Source organism: Ictalurus furcatus, chromosome 20 (assembly GCF_023375685.1).
Source record: "Ictalurus furcatus strain D&B chromosome 20, Billie_1.0, whole genome shotgun sequence".
Taxonomy (NCBI): domain Eukaryota; kingdom Metazoa; phylum Chordata; class Actinopteri; order Siluriformes; family Ictaluridae; genus Ictalurus; species Ictalurus furcatus.
The window spans coordinates 15,434,675-15,456,548 of record NC_071274.1 but is presented as its reverse complement, the minus strand read 5'-3'; the positions used below and the strand labels follow the sequence as shown (position 1 = coordinate 15,456,548).

Genomic DNA, 21,874 nt, shown 5'->3' with positions numbered 1-21,874 from the left:
ATCAACATCATATAGTCGCTGTTGGAAAGAGGTCAAATATGCAGAATATGATGGAAAAGTAAAGAATGTGTAGGACCTGGAGGATTTTTTTGAAGAACAGTAGGCAGTTTAACTGCTCAGGACAAACAAGGGACTCAAGAACAACTATCACAAAACATAAAAACAGTCGTTGATCATCCAGGTAACAGTTACACAGTATTAAGAATCAAACGTGTATAAACCTTCGAAGTGGTTCATTTGTGTAAATTCAGTTATTATTGTGTCTTGTGGACTACAGGTAAACATCTGTTATGTGAAATAGCTTATTCAGGGCAGGACTAAATGAAAAACAAAATTAAATTTTGATGATCCCTCTTATTATTAATATTTTTTTAAATTCTAAACATTTTGCAGATTCTGCAAGGTGTATCTAAACCTATGACCTCAACTGCATATATCAGGTTGAACATTGTTGGATTATCCTGTAAATGTACCTTTAACTCTATAGTCTTGTCTAACACACAATGCCCCTTTTCTGCTCCCATGCTGATGAAACATACGTACATATGCGACTAACTTTTCAAAATCTGATTCGTCGATTTTGTCGTTTTCTTTAAGCAGGTGTATTCTTATGATGAACGGAAATACAGAGCCTATTAATGAGACAAACACAGAACAAAGCAACCAACAAAATGGGTTATAATACAGTACAGGCTGAAGAGTTTCTGGATCACTCAATATTTAATGACATCTCGCGCCGGTTAATCCAATCAACGGTCTTCATTTGGCACAATTTTTCTCAGCTCTGTTGTTTATTTGTCCCTCTCTTCCCCTGAGGAGATGAAGACTGTTTAATTTCGTGTCTCTCCTTCTCTCAGCTGCGTAGCTAAACTCTGCACAGCGAATATATCTATGTAGTCTATGTAGTGACCATATGAGCATTCATTTGAAGGTCAACACTGCTATTTCTTTAGGACAGTTTCGTTTCTGTCCACAGTCCATTTCAGCGCAGGTAATTCACTGTACAACTGTACACAGAAACGTAAAACATTTGGGAGTTCAAACACCTCATTGACTTTCAGAGGGTTTCTTTCCTCTGCTTGGGAAAAATTGCTTTAAATTCTGCACTTCTTCCATTTTTATCAGTCTCTGTGTGTTGTCTCGCTGTCTTCCTTCCTTGCTCTCTCGTTCACTCTCTGTCCCTCTGTAGCCTAGCCTCATAGAAAAACCAGAGTTAGCGGATGAACCGCACTCGTCCTCTCTCCTGTATTTTCCACTCTGAAAACAAGAACGCTTGCATGTGCAGTCGAGGAGATGGACTGCTCCCCTCTTATTCTATATGCCCTGCCAGCGTGAATACTGCTGATGTGTGGCACTGCGTCATTGGGTCAGGAGTGGTGATGCTACTTAAGTGAGTTCAACACTGTAAAACAAAAAGCAATGTATAAAACCAAAGAAAATGGGATAGGCTGAGGTATACGCCACGGCTAGACTGCAGTGGGAATCGATGCCTCCGCGCTGTCTCTGCCGACCCTCGCTGAAAATGTTTTATTACAACCAGCAGCTCAGAAATCCCTAGTGAACGAGAACACGCCAGCACATTCTCTAAATGATGAGCGAGAGAGAAAGAAAGAGAGATAGAGAGAGAACTATGTGTGTTTGGGAATAGATATGGACGTCATTAGTGCTGCTGCAGTCACAAATGCTGCAGTTTGTTGCTGTACCCTTGCTTCTGATGAAGGACCTGCGGTGTGTTAAGACATACTGTTGCAAGACTGCGAGGGTGGACTGAGGAAGCTGTATGAATGAGTGTTTGTATGTATGGGTGTGTGTGGGGGGTGGGGGGAGGGGGAGGATGGGGGGTGGTGTTGGCTTGAACTCCTCTGCAGGAACTTCAGCTATGAGCCAGAGAGGAGGCCATTTCCATTTCCAGTGATTGATCATAGCATGACAGAGGGATCCAGACAAGATCGGAAAGGAGCTTTGAAAGAGAGGGGAGAGAGAGACAGCAAGAAAATTGGAGAAAAACAGAAAGATGTTGGCCAGATCCTGCTGGCCCTGCAGTAGCTCTGAAGCTCTACGCTCCGCACGTTTTCTCCTTCACTGCTTCCTTCTTTTTTGCAGACCTTTTCTTTTCTGTGTTCTTCACTGGCCTGAAGGAGCACGCTCGTTGCCTCCCTTGCCCAGCAGATGGCTGAAATCCGCAAGGTCCATGAGGCCACGAGAGCCGTGCAGAACAGTGCGGGCGAGGCTTGCTGGATGCCCTGTGCCTGCGGTGTAGCGGTGTCCTGGGGTCGGAACGGCATGGAAGACGTAGTTCTCATGGGTCCAGCGCAGAGCCTCGCCAGTGTACTCCATCTGCGTGCTGGGTGCCGACACCACCCGCCTCCTGTCAGGCGAGTCCTGAGGCGTCATTGGGTAGTTGTAGTCGCCCGCTGATTTGCGCAGCAGTGTGCCTGGGCGTGTTCCATGCTCACGGTACTTGGAGAGAGAAACATATCGCTGGCGCTCGATGACATCTTCATGCCGCCTGTCGCCAAGGAGCTTAGAACTGAGGAAGATGGCAGAGGGTGGTGGGGGAGGACACTGGGTGCCTACCGAGTTCAGGAAGGTCTGGCTCTGGTCCCAGCCGGAGCCTGAGTCAGAGAGACGGAGTGAGGGCGCTGGGCGTTTCTGCTGCAGTGGAGTCTGTTCAGGTGTAGGCAGCAGTCCCGGGTCCAGATCACCAGCTTTCGTCCAACCGTTGGGCATCACAAAGAGCGTTTCACCCTGAGGGCGAGGCCGATCTGTCACACTCAGCACTGAGCCACTGGTGCTTGGGCCCAGCATGCTGCGCTCCTTTTCGCTCTTCCGCTGGCTGCCCGAGGAGGAAGATTCACTTCGAGAGCAATGACGGTGCTTCTGGCTCATAATCCAGCACACGGCCAAGCCAGAGAGTGCCGCCCCAGTGGAGAACGCTGAAACAGCTGCCACCACCAGCAGGTTCAGGGTCACAAGGCTCTCTGGCTCGTCTGTAAAACTCTCATGCAGCAGACCTGCAGAGGGGGAAGGAGACAGACAGGAGAAACAACTGCATTAACCTTTACGCTTAATTAATGTCAGAATGACCCATCTTAATTTTTTTTATGAAAACTAAGAACAGCATAAAAATGACTTTCCAAAATGGAGGCTCAAAAACATATTTTAGCCCCTACCATGTTTCCTCCATTTGCATTAAAAAGCATACAGGAGTTTTTTGTGTGACTGTTTTCATGAACATTAGCCATGTTTAAATGCAGCCTGATAATCCGGTAATAATTAAACTGATTAATAACATAATTATAGATCTAAATTGGAATAGACTGATAGACAGGAATAGACTGATAGATAGGAAAAAAGGTGTTTAATAATCCATTAAATAGAAGAAAAATTGCCATGCAAATGGTCTTGTGGGAGAACAAAGTTACACATTGTAAAAAAAAAATTATATATTTTTTTTATTCATGGTTGGATAGGAAGTGGAATCAGTATCCAACTAATAATGCAAGACACAATAATGTCAGACACAAATTCTTCTTCAGTGATACCAAGACTGGCATTTACAAAGGGTTAACATGCGAAGCTATGGTTCACTACTTGTGGCAGGATTTTGATCTTCTTTTGTTACAGTAATGTGAACCCTAAATGCAGCTCACATGTGCATATGTTTCAGTTACATTTGTATTGTATGTACACATTTAGATTATATGTAACTTGATAATGCGGAGATTTTCTGCCGTAAATATAAACAGAAATTCTTCATTCAGAATTCATTAGAACTGCCAATAAGATCTTTGCATGTAACAGTAACAGACAAAGTTTAAACTGCTTATGAAGTATGTATATACATTATATAGGTACTTTATTAGGAACACCTGTACCCCTGCTTATTTATGCAGTTATCCAATCAGTCAATCATGTGGCAGCAGTGCAATGCATACAATCATGCAGATAAAACTCAAGAGCTTCAGTTAATATTCACATCAAACATCAGAATGGGGAAAAAATGTGTCTGTGGCATGGTTGTTGATGCCAGACGGGTTGGTTTGAGCATTTCAGAAACTGCGGTTATCCTAAGATTTTCACACAGTCTCTAGAGTTTACACAGAATGGTGTAAAAAAACAAATAACATCCATGTGAGTGGCACTTTTGCAGGTGGAAACATCTTGTTAAGATGTCAGTGGAGAGTGGCCAGACTGGAGTAAGCTGATAAGAAGGAAATAGTAACTCGAATAATCAGTGTTTACAACCGTGGTGAGCAGAAAAGCATCTCAAAATACACATCAAGCCTAACCATGAGGTGGATGGAATACAACAACGGAAAACCACATCAGGTTCCACTTCTGTCACTCAAGAACAGGAATCTGAAGCTACAATAGGCACAGGTATATATATATATATATATATATATATATATATATAAATATAAGTTTTGTACTATAAATTCAAGAGACACGGTCTGGGTCAGCAGTAAATTCAAATCAAGTATAAAGAGAACATGAAGGTTATATTCAAACTCCTCAATTTGTTACAACAGTGTAATCATCCATTTCCCAAGAACTCTGGTATGACCTGTATGCAACATGTTACATAACAATAACACTGTTCCCTAGGAGCTACAATGTGAAAAAATACATTTGTCAGTATCTCTAAGTATTACCTGCTAAAAGAGTTTAGAGAGAGGTAAGTATGGTTTTCACAGCTTTTATGAAAATGTCAGCATTAGTGGCGCTTCAGCAAAATACTGACTTCCTTAACCTTTAGAAGATTACCAATTAAAAAGCAATCAACCGTGAGAAATATTGACTTAGCAATCACACTGCTTTATTTAGACAGCTGGCAATGCAAACTCCATCTATCAAGTGACTTGAAATTTCTGTTCAAGTGATCAGTTATATAGAGTCAAGAACTATGCAGGAGCATGTCAGTGCACTCATGAGGAGAACGCATTATCAGAGACATGTCCCATTTCACAGCGTGGATTAGAGCCTTGAAAAACAAGTGCTGGATCTTAAATTGTTAATCAGTCTGCAACTAAACACCCAGAAATCTTGCTATTTTTGTGTGGTAAAGAAAATTGCCCTTATTTGTTATCATTTCTATGAATCGTTCTCAGATCATTCTGAAAACGAATTGAAAAGATCAACACTTCAGTGTATGTTCACAATACTGAAATGTAATAATGAAGCATTAAAATTATGCTTATAGATTTCAGGTTCCTTTTCATTTCCTCTGTCCTTGCCTCTCTCTCTCTCTCTCTCTCTCTCTCTTTCTCTCTCTCTGGCATTTCCTGTAATCTCTACTCTCTGCCGTCCTGTGGGATGTCCTTGATTTTCGCCACCATTTTCTCAATCTCTTATCTATTCTTCTCCCCTTGCTCAGTCCTGCTTCTCCTATACCTTGAGTGTGTGCGTGTGTGTGCGTAAGCATGTCTGTGTGTGTGTGTGCGTGTGTGGGCTCTCTGGTCTGACAGCCTTAGAAATGAGAAGCTATACGGCATGGCTGAGTTTCTATTCTGAATCCCATTATCACACACCCTGCCTGCCGATGGCTTTTGACTTCTGCCCTGCCGCAGTGTGCACCTGTTATCGATTCAGAGAACACATAATACCAATAAAACTTCAAGAAATTATATTTTGTGAGGATTATATGAAATGTAGAGACTGTGTGAGAGAAAACTGTCACAGAGGTTAGTGCAGTGATAGTACACACAGACACCCACACAGAGTGCAATCTACAAAATGGATGGTATGGGGGAAAGATATCTATATGAAGAATAGCAGGGCATGTATAATGCTACAAAGAAATGTTCCCGCTGTTGAATGAACTCTAAATTAACTCCAGTCGGCCACAAATAAACACTTTCATTTGAGAGTAGAGAGCTATCCGAGTATGATTCTGGGTTTATATTATCTCTTCACACTCCTGCTTCTTTGTTGCTGTCTCTCACCACTCTCAAGTACCTTCAACCATCATCACCTTCCTCTTCACCTTAGTCAGAGGCCTCTCTTCACAATATAGCTCTTTGGGAGCAGCTGAAGCACACTAAGAGTCAACAGAGCATTACATAAAACTCACTCAGTCGCTCTTATTGTCATTCTGTCCAGCTGCACACCTCTCTCTCAAAAAGTTTTTTTTTTTACTTCACTTTTAACACCGCTCTTGGTACTGCGTCACTTGGTTATCGAAGGATAAAAGGACACGAGTTTTCAAGAACCTCAAAGACGTTTTTTTTCCCTTTGACAAAACGAACAAAAGAGGAAAAGAAACAGGTTTGAAATTGGAAAAGACACCACCGCTTATGATCAGTTATAGAAGCTGAAACCATTGTCTTGCTGCATCTGTTCTTAAAGTCTAAAACCCCCTTTTTCGACATTAGGCAACATCGAGAACCACACTCGAGAGAACTACATCTCGCTTCTCAGCCCATGTTGGAGGTCATGGACACGGCGACTCTTTGAAGTGAGGCTGCTCTTTGATGTGCAGAGGCCACAAGGACAGCTATGCGTGCTGAGACTCCACTGTATCTTATATATTATGACGCTTTAATGGCAGGGCAGACTCCACATCATCCCCATAAATCAGGTTATACAGCCAGAGAGGTGGCCATGCTTAGGCCGCAGCATTTCCATGGCTGTCGGAGCCTCCAGGACAGAAGCAAGGCTGATGTGGGTTTGCTCTAGGTCATGGACATGAACTTCATGCCTCTAGCTTTGCTTAAGTTTGGACTCAAATGAAAAATGTGTTATTATTCCCATTGCTAGAAGGGGTGTAAAATAAATCTTTCATTTTCATGTAAGATATTGTTTTGTTGCTTGTCCTTTTCCTTGACAGTGTCAAGATTTATTATGATTTATTAAGTACAAGGTGCTTCACAGTCTTAATGGATATGCTCCTACCATTATTCAGACACAATCGCTTTGGGCTTTAACAGCACTAGGCCCTCTCAAAGTAATAACATATGCTGTCCAATTATATTTTCAACATTTAAAATGAAAATGACTTCTGGAGAAAACCATATTACAATCTAAAAATAATGGCTTTTCAACCCTGACTTCTTTCAGTTTATGAACGTTGGACTATTAGACCTAATATTATTTTATATTTTATATTGGTCCATTATTTCTCTTCCTGTCTGTGCCGAGGTACAGCTGTCTGATAAAATTAAGAGGCTTATACGAATGCAAGGCAAGAAAATGAAATGAAGTGCATTTGCTAAATGCTACAGTGAGCTGGCAATCCACATCTTGTGTTAAACATTTAGTGTCCTTAAGCTGTACTTTATTGCTTTGCTTATTCTAATAGGCTTTTCAATCCCAGACCTGGTGCATCTTCACATTACACAGCTCAATTCTTCCCTAATCAAACTCCCTCTATTTTTTAAATTTACAATCAATGAAAAATTAAATATAGTGAATAACATTAATAAAATAAAACTTGATATATAAGGAATAAAACACAACTGGGGCATGCTTTTCTTTCACAATTTTTCTATCAACAATGACTAAGTTTACATGGACAGCAGTAATCTAATTATTGACCTTATTCTGAATAAGAGAATATTCTGGTTAAGGTGTTTACATGAGTTGATTTTAGAATATTCTTTTCATGGTACCGTTTTACATGTTACACAACATAGATCGATTAACTGCACACGTCATTACATCCCCACGCCACGCCGTCCGACGTTCCCTCCAGAATTTCACTTATCAACATACAGTTGGTCTTCGTTATGGTACTGTGTACAGTTTTCGGTGTTTTTATTTTTAATTTCACAAAAGCTTCACGTGCAGTTAATTATTTGTCATGCTATACGTGCGAATAGACGACTGCTTGAAGCCATGAGCTGCGTCCCAAACCACGTACTTACCTACTATATAGTAGCCGAAGTGCATCTACACTATACTATGTAGTAGGTAAGTGTGCGGTTTCGGACGTAGCCATGCTCTCTTGTTTGCCGTCAGACGTTTGAGTGCTGCCATGTGTGTGTGTCCTGTCGCACAATGCGGTGAAAACTCCCACACAACGTTAATAGTGTGATTAATGTGTGTACATGTCTATAGAATTCATAAATAGAATGTCTATAGAGTGACTAAAATAGGAATACTCCACATGTCTTAATTCCATTTGTGTTTACCGGATTAAGGTAATCAATAATTACTGTTTACATGGTAGTTTCTTAAACAGAGTATTGTCGTAATCAGGTTAATATTGGAATATTGCTGTCCATGTAAACGTACCAAATGTGGATGTGTGATTACTATCCCAAAGTTGATTATTTTCCAATAACAACACAAATCCCAAAGTCTTTTATTCCTCTTATACGTTGGTCAAATTGACCCATAAAATAATAGGAGGGTAAAAGAAGAGTAAAGTTAATGTTTTGGAATGGTTAAGTCAAAATCCTGACCTTCATTCAATAGAAATGTTGTGGAGGGACCCAAAGCAAGCTGGTCATGTGAGGAAACTTCCACAGTTTTAAAAACAGCAAACAACAGCTTAGAACAGTAAACCTTTCTTATGGCTTGTCCGAGACCACAAAAAGAAGAAGCATTTGTATATGAGTTCATGATTCTAAATGAGGAAAAGTCAAAGAGAAAAAGAGAGATTAACCAGTATTTCAGACATCTCAAATGTGGAAATTGGTCAAATTGACCCATAACATAATAGGAGGGTTAAGGAAGAATAAAGTTAATGTTTTGGAATGGCCAAGTCAAAATCCTGACCTTCATTCAAGAGAAATGTTGTGGAAGGATCCCAAGCAAGCAGGTCATGTGAGGAAACATTCAACATCCCAGAGTTGAAGCTGTTCTATACTGAGGAATGGGCTAAAATTCCCCCAAGCCAATGTGCAAGACTGATCAACACTTAACAGACACATTTAGTTGCAGTTATTGCTGCACAAGAGGGTCACACCAGATACTGAAGGCACAGCTTCACATACTTTTGCCACTCACAGATACGTAATATATAGTAATATTGGATCATTTTCCTCAATAAATAAATGACCAAGTATTATATTTTTGTCTCATTTGTTTAATTGGGTTCTCTTTCTAAAGGGTTCACAAACTTTCAAGCACCACTGTATATACTAATTACACAATTTGACAAACTCAGACGCTCTCATAGGATGCGAATGATTTTCTGAGTCAACCAGATTTTCATGAGTACCATGAATGCTCCTGCTAACGATGAACACATAAATTCATTCATATCCAATTTCATAAATGAAGCCCAACATTCTGGAACATCCATGAAACAAGTTCCTGTTATCGCTTATTTTATAACAGCTATAAACTTTTCTTCCCTTACCAGCCTCTATTTATTCCCTCTCTTTAAGTGAACAAGACAAAAAATACAGCTTGTCGTGTTACTGATAAACTGAAAAGGCCTCCATCCTGAAGACGTTCCTGTGTTGGGAAACTTAAAAGAACAGCTTTACCTCTTACTGTTATAAAGTGCTGACTCCTTCTATAAATGCCAAATAAACATCTTCTCACAGAAAACTTCACTATATCGACAATTACACATATTTTAATCCGTTTATGTGGCACGTCTGAAATACAAATCGCTGTGTAAGTTGAAATTATATAAATGATAACATATTAGAATGAGCACGATATAAACCTTGCAGCTCGCACTATTGTCAGAGGTACTGTCATAAGAAATTAAATCAACACCTACTGATCAGTCAGATTTGAGCATTCAACAGATTCAACGATTCAGATTTGAGCACTGTGAGGTTTGTGTAATGAACAATAAGAAACTAGTGTTTGAATAATAATTAAGATATTAAAATGGGATAGAATGCTAAAATGCTGCAAGTAGTAAGGTAAATACGATCATGACAGCCCACTTTTCTGCTTTGTTCAACTTTTGGGATACTCAGAAAGCCAGCATTTATGACCGTAAAACTTAATTTAGAACATACGCTGCCTGGCATGAATCTGCTGTATGAATCTGCTATGCTATTAAGAGCTTTAAAAACCAATAGGCGGATTTAAAAATCAATTCTAAATAAGGGAGCTAAATAAGTACTCCTAAGGAACGGAGCTCATAAGCACGGAGATTGCTCCTTGTTTATCATCCTCCTTTTGTGTATAAAGGCAGAGCAACTGATTAAAAAAACCAAACACTCCCACTTAATTCACATTTATGGTTCTGTCTAAGACAGCATCCATTATAGAATAGTTATAATGGAGCCATAGTCTATAGCCTTAATAACCTGGGCCATTAACTTTTTCATTTATTTTGACATTGCTTGTATTAAACACTAAATCTGCAAACAGTGCTCAAATAAGTACATCATATGCTGGTACGAGATTTGCTTATAATTATTTAATAATAATAATTACTAACAAAATCAAATCCCTTTGCTGTTTGTTTTACTATTTCTGTAGAAGTTTCGAGCCTCATATTTATGGCTTCAGAATCACTATATCCACATGACAGTCTGTGTAAAATAACTACATGAATCATTGTGGTTGTTGTTTGTAAATTTATTCATTAAAATGAAGTGGCATTTATACCATATTTAAACTTACCTCTTACATTCACAAAAATAATTTTTTTCCTACCATGTTGTTGGTTATCATGGTACTTAAATGTAGTATTTTAACCCTTACAGAAAAGTTACATGAATGGCATATGATCAGGATTCACATGTGAATTTTAGGATTCGTTTGTTTTCATATTACATATCGTTTGTTTACATATCATCTTTAGGGCATATGGTTGTTGCTCCTTTTCACGTGACAACGTGTTATTCATGTGAGATTGTGTGCAAAGTTTCAGGGTATAACATAGTGAAACCACCAGCCTAATATTGCAAGGCATGGACTTCACAAGACTTCTGAAGGTGTGCTGTGGTATCTGGCACCAAGACTTTAGCAGCAGATCCTTTAAGTCCTGTAAGTTGCGAGGTGGGGCCTCCATGGATCGAACTTTTTTGTCCAGCACATCCCACAGATGCTCGATTGGATTTAGATCTGGGGAATTTGGAGGCCAAGTCAACACCTTAAATTCTTTGTCATGCCCCTCAAACCGTTCCTGAACAATATTTGTAGTGTATCAGAGCGCATTATCTTGCTGAAAGAGGCCACTGCCATTAGGGAGTACCAATGCCATGAAGGGGTGCACTTGGTCCGCAACAATGTTTAGGTAGGTGGTACATGTCAAAGTAACGCCAGTAATGCCAGGACCCAAGATTTCTCAGCCAAACATTGCCAAGAGCATCGCACTGCCTCTGACTTGCCTTCTTCCACAGTGCATCCTGGTGCCATCTTTTCCCCAGGTAAGCAACGCACATGCACCCAGCCATCCACATGATTCATTAGACCAGGCCACCTTCTTCCATTACTCCATGGTCCAGTTCTGATGCTCAGATGACTACTGTATTGTGCTTTCGGCAGTAGACAGGGGTCAGAACTCTGACCGGTCTGGACTAGGCAGCCCCAATCTGCAATGCACTGTGTGTACTGACACCTTTCTATCATAGCCAGTATTAATTGTTTCAGCAATTTATGCTACAGTAGCTCTTCTGTGGGATCGGACCAGATGGGCTAGCCTTCGCTCCCCACACATCAGTGAGCCTTGGGTACCCATGATCCTGTCACCAGTTGACCGATTGTCTTTCCTTGGACCACTTCAGGTAGGTAACCACTGCATACCGGGAACAGCCCACAAGACTTGCCGTTTTGGAGATGCTCTGACCCATTCGTCTAGCCATCACAATTTCGCCCTGGGCAAAGTTGCTCAGATCCTTACACTTCCACATTTTTCCTTCTTCCAACACATCAACTTCGAAAACTCACTGTTAACTTGCTGCCTAATATATCCCACTCCTTGACAGGTGCCATCTGCAATGAGACAATCAATGTTCTTCACTTCACCGTTCAGTGTTTTCAATTTTATGGCTGATCGGTGAAAAACACATGATCACAAGTGAAATTGTATATGATTTTTCTGTAAGGGCAAGGTCAAAGTGCTTTCAAAGTCAGTGATCATTTCTCAGTCACATAAATTTGACTCAAAATTCATTCATTGTTAACATTTTTCCAACTACATACACATTAAGTGTCTTATGTGCAAGTCAGTGGTAAAGTACTGTACAGTGTACAAGAGGGCATTTTATCTGCATTTGCCATTACTTAAAATGTTACCTGAAGTAATAATGTAAAATAAGATTCTAAGGTTGAACATTTTAAGCTTTGAAGGCAGATGTTTTAGTTTGCTGAGAATAAAGTAGGAAAGTTTCTGTGTCTTGCTGATCAGAGGAGTCCCAACTGCTGGGAAGATTTTCTCAGCTCTATAATCACCTCGGCAGGGCTAGCATGAAAACCAGTTACGCCCTTCTGCTCAAGTGCCCTCAAAGCTCTGCATAGGAAACCCTGCTGCTGTCCTGTTCCACTTCTAGAACTCATCTCAGAATGCTGAGACAATTCGGAAAGCTGCGATGGATTTGGAATTCACAATTCAAACCTGGCATGCAGGGACAAGGCCTAACGGAGAGAAGCTTTGTGCAGCTTGTATTTTTGAAAGCACATTTGAATCGGAATTTAGGCTTTATATGCATTTGTAAAAACAACATCAACTCATCTGTGTTTTCCTTACAGAAGACTGAAGACAATGTCTATGGTACATATTAGGGGAGTAACAGAACACTCTTTAGTGTTCCAAATATTAATCTGTATTCGGATTTAAACCCTAAGTGGGTGTGGTCTAAACAGAAAGTCGGTAGAAAGGTAGAAATCCCAGCACTGTCAGCATGGTGTGTTAATATAATATAAATATAACCTATAGCACAATGCTAATATTGCTTGTAAAATTATTTCAGCTACAACACAGTGCTATTAAATCTCTAGCTTAAAAAAAAAACCAAGTAGTTAATTTTTTATCACCCCTAGTTTGGATCACTGTAACACCTTCTTGACTTTCTTTCTATTTTAGCAAAACAATATTGGTGCCATTGATTATAAAAGACTACTAATGACCTATAAACACTGAATGGTCTCATCCACAGGATCTGAGAAAACATTTGGTCTATTATGATCCACTACATCCTGCTTTGATCAAAAGGTGCAGGTTCTTTATTAGTACCTAGAATAACTAAAACCACAGCAGTGGACAGAGTTGTTCCCTGTTTTCCACATATCCCCCTTACCCCAGCTGTGCAATAACTTAGTAGGGGAAAACTTACTGGTAAGGAATCAGGCTCAGTTTCATGCTTTAACTCTATTTGTTAGTCACACAGTTTGTTAAAAAGCTTTACTCTTAGGTATCATGGGTAGATCCGTGGCTGGGGTGTGCATAGAGGGTTATGGTAAACTGGGTCGGTTTGATTCCTTTAAGGCATCATTGCTTTCTATGCCTCAATATTCTTTTATTATTATTTTTTTTTTATTATAGATCACTGGGTTTTGAATATGAGCCATTGAGCATGTATACTTTCTACAAGAGTTAGCAGCTGGTTTAATCCATCACTATGCCATGACAGCAAAAGCTGAGAAGAAAACTTATAAGAGAACATTCTGCTGGGCTTTGCAGTATGCTGCCTTTGTTGCTGGCAGTGGTCCAGTTTTCTTTCCTGCACTACTAAAAACATGTAATATCCCTGTACTGTCTACAATCGTAATGTAGTCAATTTTGTAGTCATTTTCATAAGCAAAGAAGAATGTGCAGAGGCAATATTATACTCTTCGATTCGATATATATATATATATATATATATATATATATATATATATATATATATATATATATATATATAATCATCATGTAGTGATGTTTCTCATTGCTGATATTGAACTGGATTTTACATATTTCCTCCACCACCATCTTCTTTAACTAACCTGAATGAGAAACAGTGTAAAGTGCTTTGTAGAACCGCTACGGTTAAAAAAGTGCTATATAAGTGCAGACCATTTACCATTTAACTTTCACAATGGAATTCAATGCAACACACACACACTTCCTAGTAACTATATGAGCTCACTGCATATTGTATAACATTAAAAGAGACATAACTAATAGTAAAACAGGGGATTTGAAACATTTGAATGTGGATGTTTTTTCCCTTTTTGCCTTAGAAAACATTTTAAAGAGTATTCAAAAAGTGAAATTCATTGTTACAGCCTGACTGTTTACTGAGTTCAATGAAAACTACTTTAACCTGTTCTCTCTGTGATTTTTCATGTAACTTTTCCCACTGTTACTAAACTTTTACTCTGTAGCTTAACATTCGCACTCTTACACTTTTGTTCGTCATTTTCTATCTCGCTCTGTCTGTCTCTCTCTCTGTTTCTCTCTCTTCCCCCGAGAGTGGTTAATCCATCTTGCTACAGACTGTTGTCAGTGGTAAAAAGGCTTGTGCAGTGCAGCTTCATCTAGCAAAAGGCGGACAGGATGAACAGGGGCAAAGTGGGAATTGTGTGTTTGTTTGGATATGAGGAGCGATCGTATGACCTACTTATGTACATTCTGAGTTAAACCTTGCAAAGATAAGTAAGGAATAAAACATGATAGGGTGTGCTGTTACAGAAAAATAATCAATGATGGGGTAGTGTGATGAGGTGTGTTACTGTTTCCACCATGGATTATTTTCCTTTAACAGTGCATCTCATGTTTATTCCTCTTAGACCACAACAATTTGCTAGCACTAACTAATTGAGACAATTAAAAAGAATGACACGTAATACATTTTATCCATTTGTAGTTACAATTAATGTCGTGGAATGTGAAACAAGTTAGTTCCTGTGGTATAATAATATTTAACTGTGTGTGTTATGTACTGTTTCATATGCAGATGATCAAATCCATTAAGTGGTATGAACAGTCCAACACACTCTGCTTGGAATACATCATCCAGTCCTGTGTAATAAAAACTATGACAAACTGAAACAACTCACCATCACAGTCTCCAAGATGTGTGGTGTTCCCATACTCAACGTCCTGCACAAATGGTAGTCTACATACAAAAAATAAATAAATAAACACACATGAACAAGAACTGAAATTATGAAGACGACAATTTATGATGTGTTGAGTCTCACCTGGTACCAGGTCTGAGGAGAGAACATGTGCTTCCTTTGGTCCAGCCACAGTAAGGATCTCTAGAGGAGATACAGTTCCTACACACACACATGCACACGCACACACACCATAGCAACTCCAATATAAACTCTAGTAAGTATTAGCCATTATCTGCAAACATGACACTATAACAACTGAATGCAACACAGACAAATGTAACTGAGAAATGTCACAGACACACACACATTTGTCTTACTATCCTTGTGCCTCATATATCAATCTTTTATTTAAGTTGTGCATAAATGTTTGTGTAAACCAAACTGAACTAAACTTTTCTGTCAGATTTACAAAGGTTTCAGAAACGTTGCGTTTCTTTGTACATAAAGTGCAAAGTGTGTTCCTGACACAGCTCATTTGCTTGTAGTGACACACACAAAACTCCATAAAAGCAAATACACAGACACCTGGGAGTACAAAATGAATACTAAAGTGAAAGACAAGTCAGAAAGGCAGAATGGAAGTTATTTTGACTCACTTCTATACCAATAAAAATATTTAGCAGTGTAACAGCACCTGGAAAGGGCAAAATCTAGAGTCAAAATTAGGAATTAGGTCTGAATTAAGTGAGGTGACATGATGTGCCATAACAATGGAGGAGAAAAAAGATCTGCTGTACCCAGGTGATCATGCACATCAATCACACCAGGCAAACTGCTATTTTAAAATAGTTTAGTATGCTGGAAGTGTTGCACAGAATTAAACAGAGATGCCGTGGCAAATAGGCAAATAGAACCAAATTCTAAAAAAAAAAAAAAAAAAAAGCCAGATTTCAGCCTGACGTGAGCTAAATCTTACTTTAGCTGAGTCATTTGTTTATAGTTTATGTCTATGCACAGACAGAGCAGCCCATCCTTCTTTTATACACCATCATTTATTTTGTTATAGTTGAATGAGTTTTAATTTATGGGTTTGTGTTAGCTCACTTTCTGTATTTTTCATATTCTTTAATTAATGCCGATAATATACAACTGGGTTTCACAAAATTTTCTTTAAAAATTTTGAACTATTGAACTAGCATGAGGATGTGTTTTTGATAGAGACTCCAAAGCCCTTCTTAAAGTTACTCTGGATAAGGGTGTCTGCTAAATGCTGTAAATGTAATTACAAAATAAGCAATTTAAACTTGACAGTATAATCTAACATAAAAGTGCAGTAATCCTTTATATGATTTGAAGTCAATCAGGTCGAGGTTTACATTAGTTTATGCTTAAATTTACACACACTCAGGAGCACAAGTAGGATATAAACATTTTTCCAAAACGACTGTGTGAACACTCCAACTTGGTAAATGACACCCCTTGTGGGCATGTTCCATTGCCATAATTATTAATGTGGCTGGGTTCTACATCTAAATCTTACTCTAATCTTAACCTCAATAAGGAAACCATTTGCCACTTTTATATATATATATATATATATATATATATATATATATATATATATATATATAAACTTATTTACAAAACTGCAGCTGTTTTCTTTGTCGGTACCAGCCAAATGTCCCCAAAAGGTCAAAACTGTTAGATATTAAAAACATGCCCATCCACACACACCCACACATACCCATACTACAGGTATTGCCTCACCGCAAGGTGAATTAAAGCCTCATCTAAAGATAGCGCTAAATACATTATGTGTTTGTGTGTGCAAATGTGTGCATGCATACTACTTTATGTATAAACATAAAGAATTATGACTGAATTTGTAATCTCCCAGCATGCTGTGCAGAAAGACCAGTAAGACAGCGGCTAAAAGGCGATTAACCAGCATGGAATGTATTAATAATGTGGATCAAATACACTAGTTCAGGCCTACGCCAAACTGCAGGGGCATGCAGGGACATGCCAGAGGGACATGCCAGAGAAAGTATGTGTGTGAGTGTGTGTGTGTATGTGTGTGTGAATGTGATGGGGGTCAGATCAGTAGGATTTCAGACGCTGATAAAGCAAAAGCTATTTTGGTGGAACAGTGAAAAATTGGAACATTAAATAAAATGGGGGGTGAGGTTGTGTGTATGTGTGTGTGTATGAGAGAGAGAGAGAGAGATAGGCAGAGCATGTATGTGTGTATACTCACTTCATACAGCGGGAATGCAGTTGGCAGCGGGCTACAGGCAGCCTCACCACACAAGAGTGGAAAGCTAACAAAAGAGTATGACTTTGTCTGTCCAGGGTGAGAGACAACGGCTGGCGTGCCTGGACAGAATCATCGCCACACCTACACACGAAATTGAAAAAGATTTATGTAAAAACAAACCACATAACATGAAACACAATCACGCTACGCTAAGTTATTAACACTAAAACGGCACAACTTAATAAAGCCGACAGTATACTAACGCTGATAAAACTCTATTCCTAAACATTTATTCAATCATCTGCAGTAAGCGCTTTATCCTGTACAGGGTTGCGGTGGATTAATTATTCCAAGAACACTGGGCACAAGGTGGGAGAATTCATCCCTGATGGGATGCCAGTCCATCACCATGCTCCATGTACACACACTCATTAACACCTATGAGAAATTTAGCATAGCCATTCTGCCTACCAGCATGTTTTTGGACAGTGGAAGGAAACCTGTGAACCAAGAGGAAGCCCATGCAGACACAGGGAGACACTCCACACAAACAGTAAGCTCCGGGTCAAACCGAGGACCCTTGAGTTGTACAGTGGCAACGCTATCCACTGCAAAATATTTATTACTGACTATGTTTACATGCACATCAAATACCATTTAAGGTCTATATTCGGGCTGCAGCCACATTCCGAATGCGATATTTATATGCATACAGGAATCGGAATATTCCTGTATACATGGTTGTTGTAAGTATGTCTTAGTTGCAATTCCTAAATACCTAGCCTACAGCTAAGCATCTGTTAACACCCACAATTCCTTGAGGACTGAGCATGCGCATATATCTCATTTCAGTGGATTTTCTGAATAAGGTGTTTACATGCAACAAATTTCCAATTAAAACAGGCATATTCCACAGGTGGGAATCAGAATTTGGGGAATCAGAATATTGTCTTAATCTGAATCTGGCAATCGGATTGCGGCGTTTACATGACACAGTACTAATGAGAATATTGCCAAATTCTGATTAATATCAGAATATTGATGTGCATGTAAATGTAGTCATTGACTTCTTTTAGTTATTAGACTTGGACCTAATGTGTACTGAATAAAAAGCTCGAAGGCTTCAATAAGTAGTAATACAATCCACTCTGATTTCAATTAGTTTTTTGTGATTGTTGCGGCCAAAAATGCTCGATTTTGCGGCAGCTTTTTTCAAAATTTGTGATGCAACTTGCTCTTTTTTTGTGGAAAACCACTGAATTGGCCAAAATGCAATGGCACGAAATTGTTTTGCATGGTCTTTCACAGTGATGTTTGTGGGTAAATGAGATCTTTTGGCTGAATGCGAGTTATGATGACATCACATCAAAACTGCAGAAAATCTGCGATAATTATGAAAAATTTCAAGCCCCTCTGAATATTGCAGAGTTTGATTGGTTTTGCGTTAATTTCTGCGATCGCAAAATCACGAAATCCTGGAGGGATTGACTATCATTGTGCACCTTTATAGTACACAATGAGTCTAATATTTTACAAACTGGATTATGTTCATAATATAAATCTATACTGAGGTGGCCTGGAATTTATTTTACAATTAAAAGGATGCAAAAAGTTTAAGAATCCTGCATTTATTTACACTCCTGAAAACCTACAGAAAATATTTCTAAACCAGCTACCAAACCAAGCGCCTATTACTCATAAATGCATAATCTAAACATGCATAAACCCCTACACAAACCAAACACCTATAAAGTATTCATAAAGCTCTTTATGAAACCTAGCCAAAACACCTATTAACATTCATGAATAGACAAAACAAACCACACACCCATTAACACTCAAACACAAAGAGTTATTTCTGCATGGTCATAAATTTTACTTAACTATTTTAATTGTCCTATTTAAGCTGTACTATTTGTGTTACGTTAACATTTACATTGTAAAGCCTGTGGGAATCACTTAATATTTACACCAGTTGTTGCAGGAGTGTAAGCACTGGTGTGTTTGCGAGCATATTTGTTTCTCTTAGGGAGATATGAAGAAACAGGTACAGCCTTTCAACTTCAAATAGCAGCTATGTTTTTTGTTTTCGTCTACCAAACACACGTGCGTGGTACACACACACACACACACACACACACACACACACACACACACACACCTGTGAAATCTATTTGGTTGTGTTACCTCTTTGTTGTTTTGGGTGACATGTTTTTATTTGGTCTGCTGTTCTTTTATGACTAAATTGACTATGGAGGGCTTTTGAAGTAGTCCTTTTCACTCCACAGTGAGTCTATTGCTTAATATCAGTGTGTTATATGGCAGTTGTTGGAGGAAAATTATAAAAAGTCTAAAAGTATAAAACAAATAAAATAAATGATGAAATATCTAAATGCCCTACTACAGATCCTAAATATAGTGAATTGAGCTACATAGTAATAGGAAGAACAGAGCAACAATTAAACATGATGTGCTAGAACACAAGAGTGCTTCAAATATTAGTTACAAAGCAGTAGTTAACCTACAAATGATAGACATAATGTCTGATAACAAACACTAATAACAATAAATAAGGTACAATGAGAATCTCATGCTTAAAGAGACAGACATATTCAGTCACTGCGAAACATCAACACACAGCAATAGACTTTTGACATTTCAATTACATTTGAAGAGCCTATTCAGGCCTCGTTCCACAGATTTAAACTGTGGGTCTACAGGAAAACTCATTGTAACAGCCCATTACTAAACAGATCAAATAATCAACATCTATAAACACTTCCCAAAACATTCAGAACATCCTAGACAAAACAAAACATAGCATGCATAAACACCAAGTATGTAATTTTATCTGTGACTGCCATCTGTTTCGTACTCCAAATATATGTATCTGTATTTAGATTTCACCTGGAAGTGGATGTGCTGTACAAAAAAAGTGATTTTTTTAATTATTATTATTTAAATGTGAATCCTACACAACTATACCCCAAGAAATAATGGGGACAACTGAGCTCTCAACAAAATATAACAAAAAATAACAATTTTGCAATCTCCCCTACTTCTGTCGAGCTCATAATTAGTATCTAATTGGCCCCGTACACCTTTCTGACAAGCTTTCTATCTAAAGTGACTGAGTAACCGATCTAACTATCTTTTAAAACAATGTCTTTCCAAAATCACAGAGGTTATAGTTTAGTTTTTGGGTTTGATATATTCCAGATCATAAAAGTTCGCTAGACACATAATCAGAATCTACTACAAATCTGGGACACAGTCCTGCTGCTTGTCAAAATGGGGTCCTTTACACTTCATTTCAGTATAATACTCTTGTGATTTCTCAAGAATATCTTCATTTAATAACAATGGTGAATTTTGAAAACCAGATATATGCTATCCTCTGCACAGTGTGTGGTCTGTGTGGGCTATAGTATATAGTGGCTCTAAAGTGGCTCTATAAATAAAAGCATATTTCTTTTGTGAGTTTCAGGCCAGTTTGTATAGAAATATGGATAGGAGCTCTGTAAGGAAGTATTTATGCCAAGATACTGAAGCAAACCACTGACTGATGATAAAAAAAAAAAAATAGTACACCTCCTATTCATATCTGTATCTGTATCTATGAACACGTTCATTTTGAATAATGTGCTGTATGGTATTCTGTTATATCCCTAATAATCACTGATTGAATATATTCATAAACCCCTTCATGAAGCAAACACCTATTAACACTCATAATCACCAACCCAATATGTAGCCATAAGGCCCTACATGAACCAAATACTTACTGAAACTTAAAAACACTGATCCAAAACAGGGATAAACCCTTACATATTAATACTTACAATCACAGACTGTGATAAATGTCTGCCTAACATCAAATAAATGTTAGCAAACTATCACAATGAAACTTTCTGTTACCTCTCAGGATTATAGCCCTCTAACTCCTCCAGAAAGATGTTGGTGCTGGAGTAAGGGTTGTCTCTACCCGGTGTGATAAGGAATTTCAGAACGGTGCCCCTGGTGGACCCGAGGAACACTACAGTGCGGTTTCTGTGTGGTCCTGCCTCTGTATCCACCACCATGGTGTTCAGCTGGTACCTGGGAAGAAGGAGAGAAGGGTAAATAAAGCATAAATAAGAATTACGTAATAATTGATTGAATGGCATACAACATAGTCAAACAAACTGTTACATAAATGTTATTTATTTCAGCACAGAGTGCCAATTAAAGGCTTCAATAAGCACAATGGTTATGACACAACATTATGTGCTAAAAGCACCTAACACGACAGAGCTGATGACAGGGACAGCCAGGCAAGAAAACTCTACAGATCCAAAGCAGCAGCTTTTCAAGAGAGAAATATACATATAACACATACAGTGGGGGTAATAAGTATTGAATGCGTCAACATTTTTTTCAGTAAATATATTTCCAATGAGGCTATTCACATGAAATATTCACCAGACATCAGTTTTAACTCAAGAAATCCGCACATATAAAGAATTCACAGCATTAAAGTCCATAAATAAAGTTATGTGTAATAAAGCGGAATGTCACAGGAAAAAAGTATTGAACACACTAACTGAAATTTATTTAATACTTAGTAGAGAAGCCTTTGTTTGTAATGGCTGCTTCAAGACACTTCCTGTATGAAAAATTAATGGGCTGCACTATTCAGGCGTGATTTTGGCCCATTCTTCTAAACATATT

General features: G+C 38.6%; 1 protein-coding gene across 1 annotated transcript in view; it reads right to left on the bottom strand.

Annotated features, from left to right (window-relative positions):
- Positions 1–2,123: 2,123 nt before the first annotated feature.
- Positions 2,124–21,874, bottom strand: part of sema6ba (sema domain, transmembrane domain (TM), and cytoplasmic domain, (semaphorin) 6Ba) — a 72,876-nt gene continuing 53,125 nt past the window's right edge. Inside the window, exons 12-16 of the mRNA XM_053651027.1 lie at positions 21,083–21,262; positions 17,165–17,305; positions 15,049–15,126; positions 14,905–14,963; positions 2,124–3,014 (exon numbers count right to left, since the gene is read on the bottom strand). Coding sequence (XP_053507002.1) covers positions 2,125–3,014; positions 14,905–14,963; positions 15,049–15,126; positions 17,165–17,305; positions 21,083–21,262 — 1,348 coding nt within the window. The 3' untranslated portion in view covers position 2,124. The remainder of the gene's footprint in view (positions 3,015–14,904; positions 14,964–15,048; positions 15,127–17,164; positions 17,306–21,082; positions 21,263–21,874) is intronic.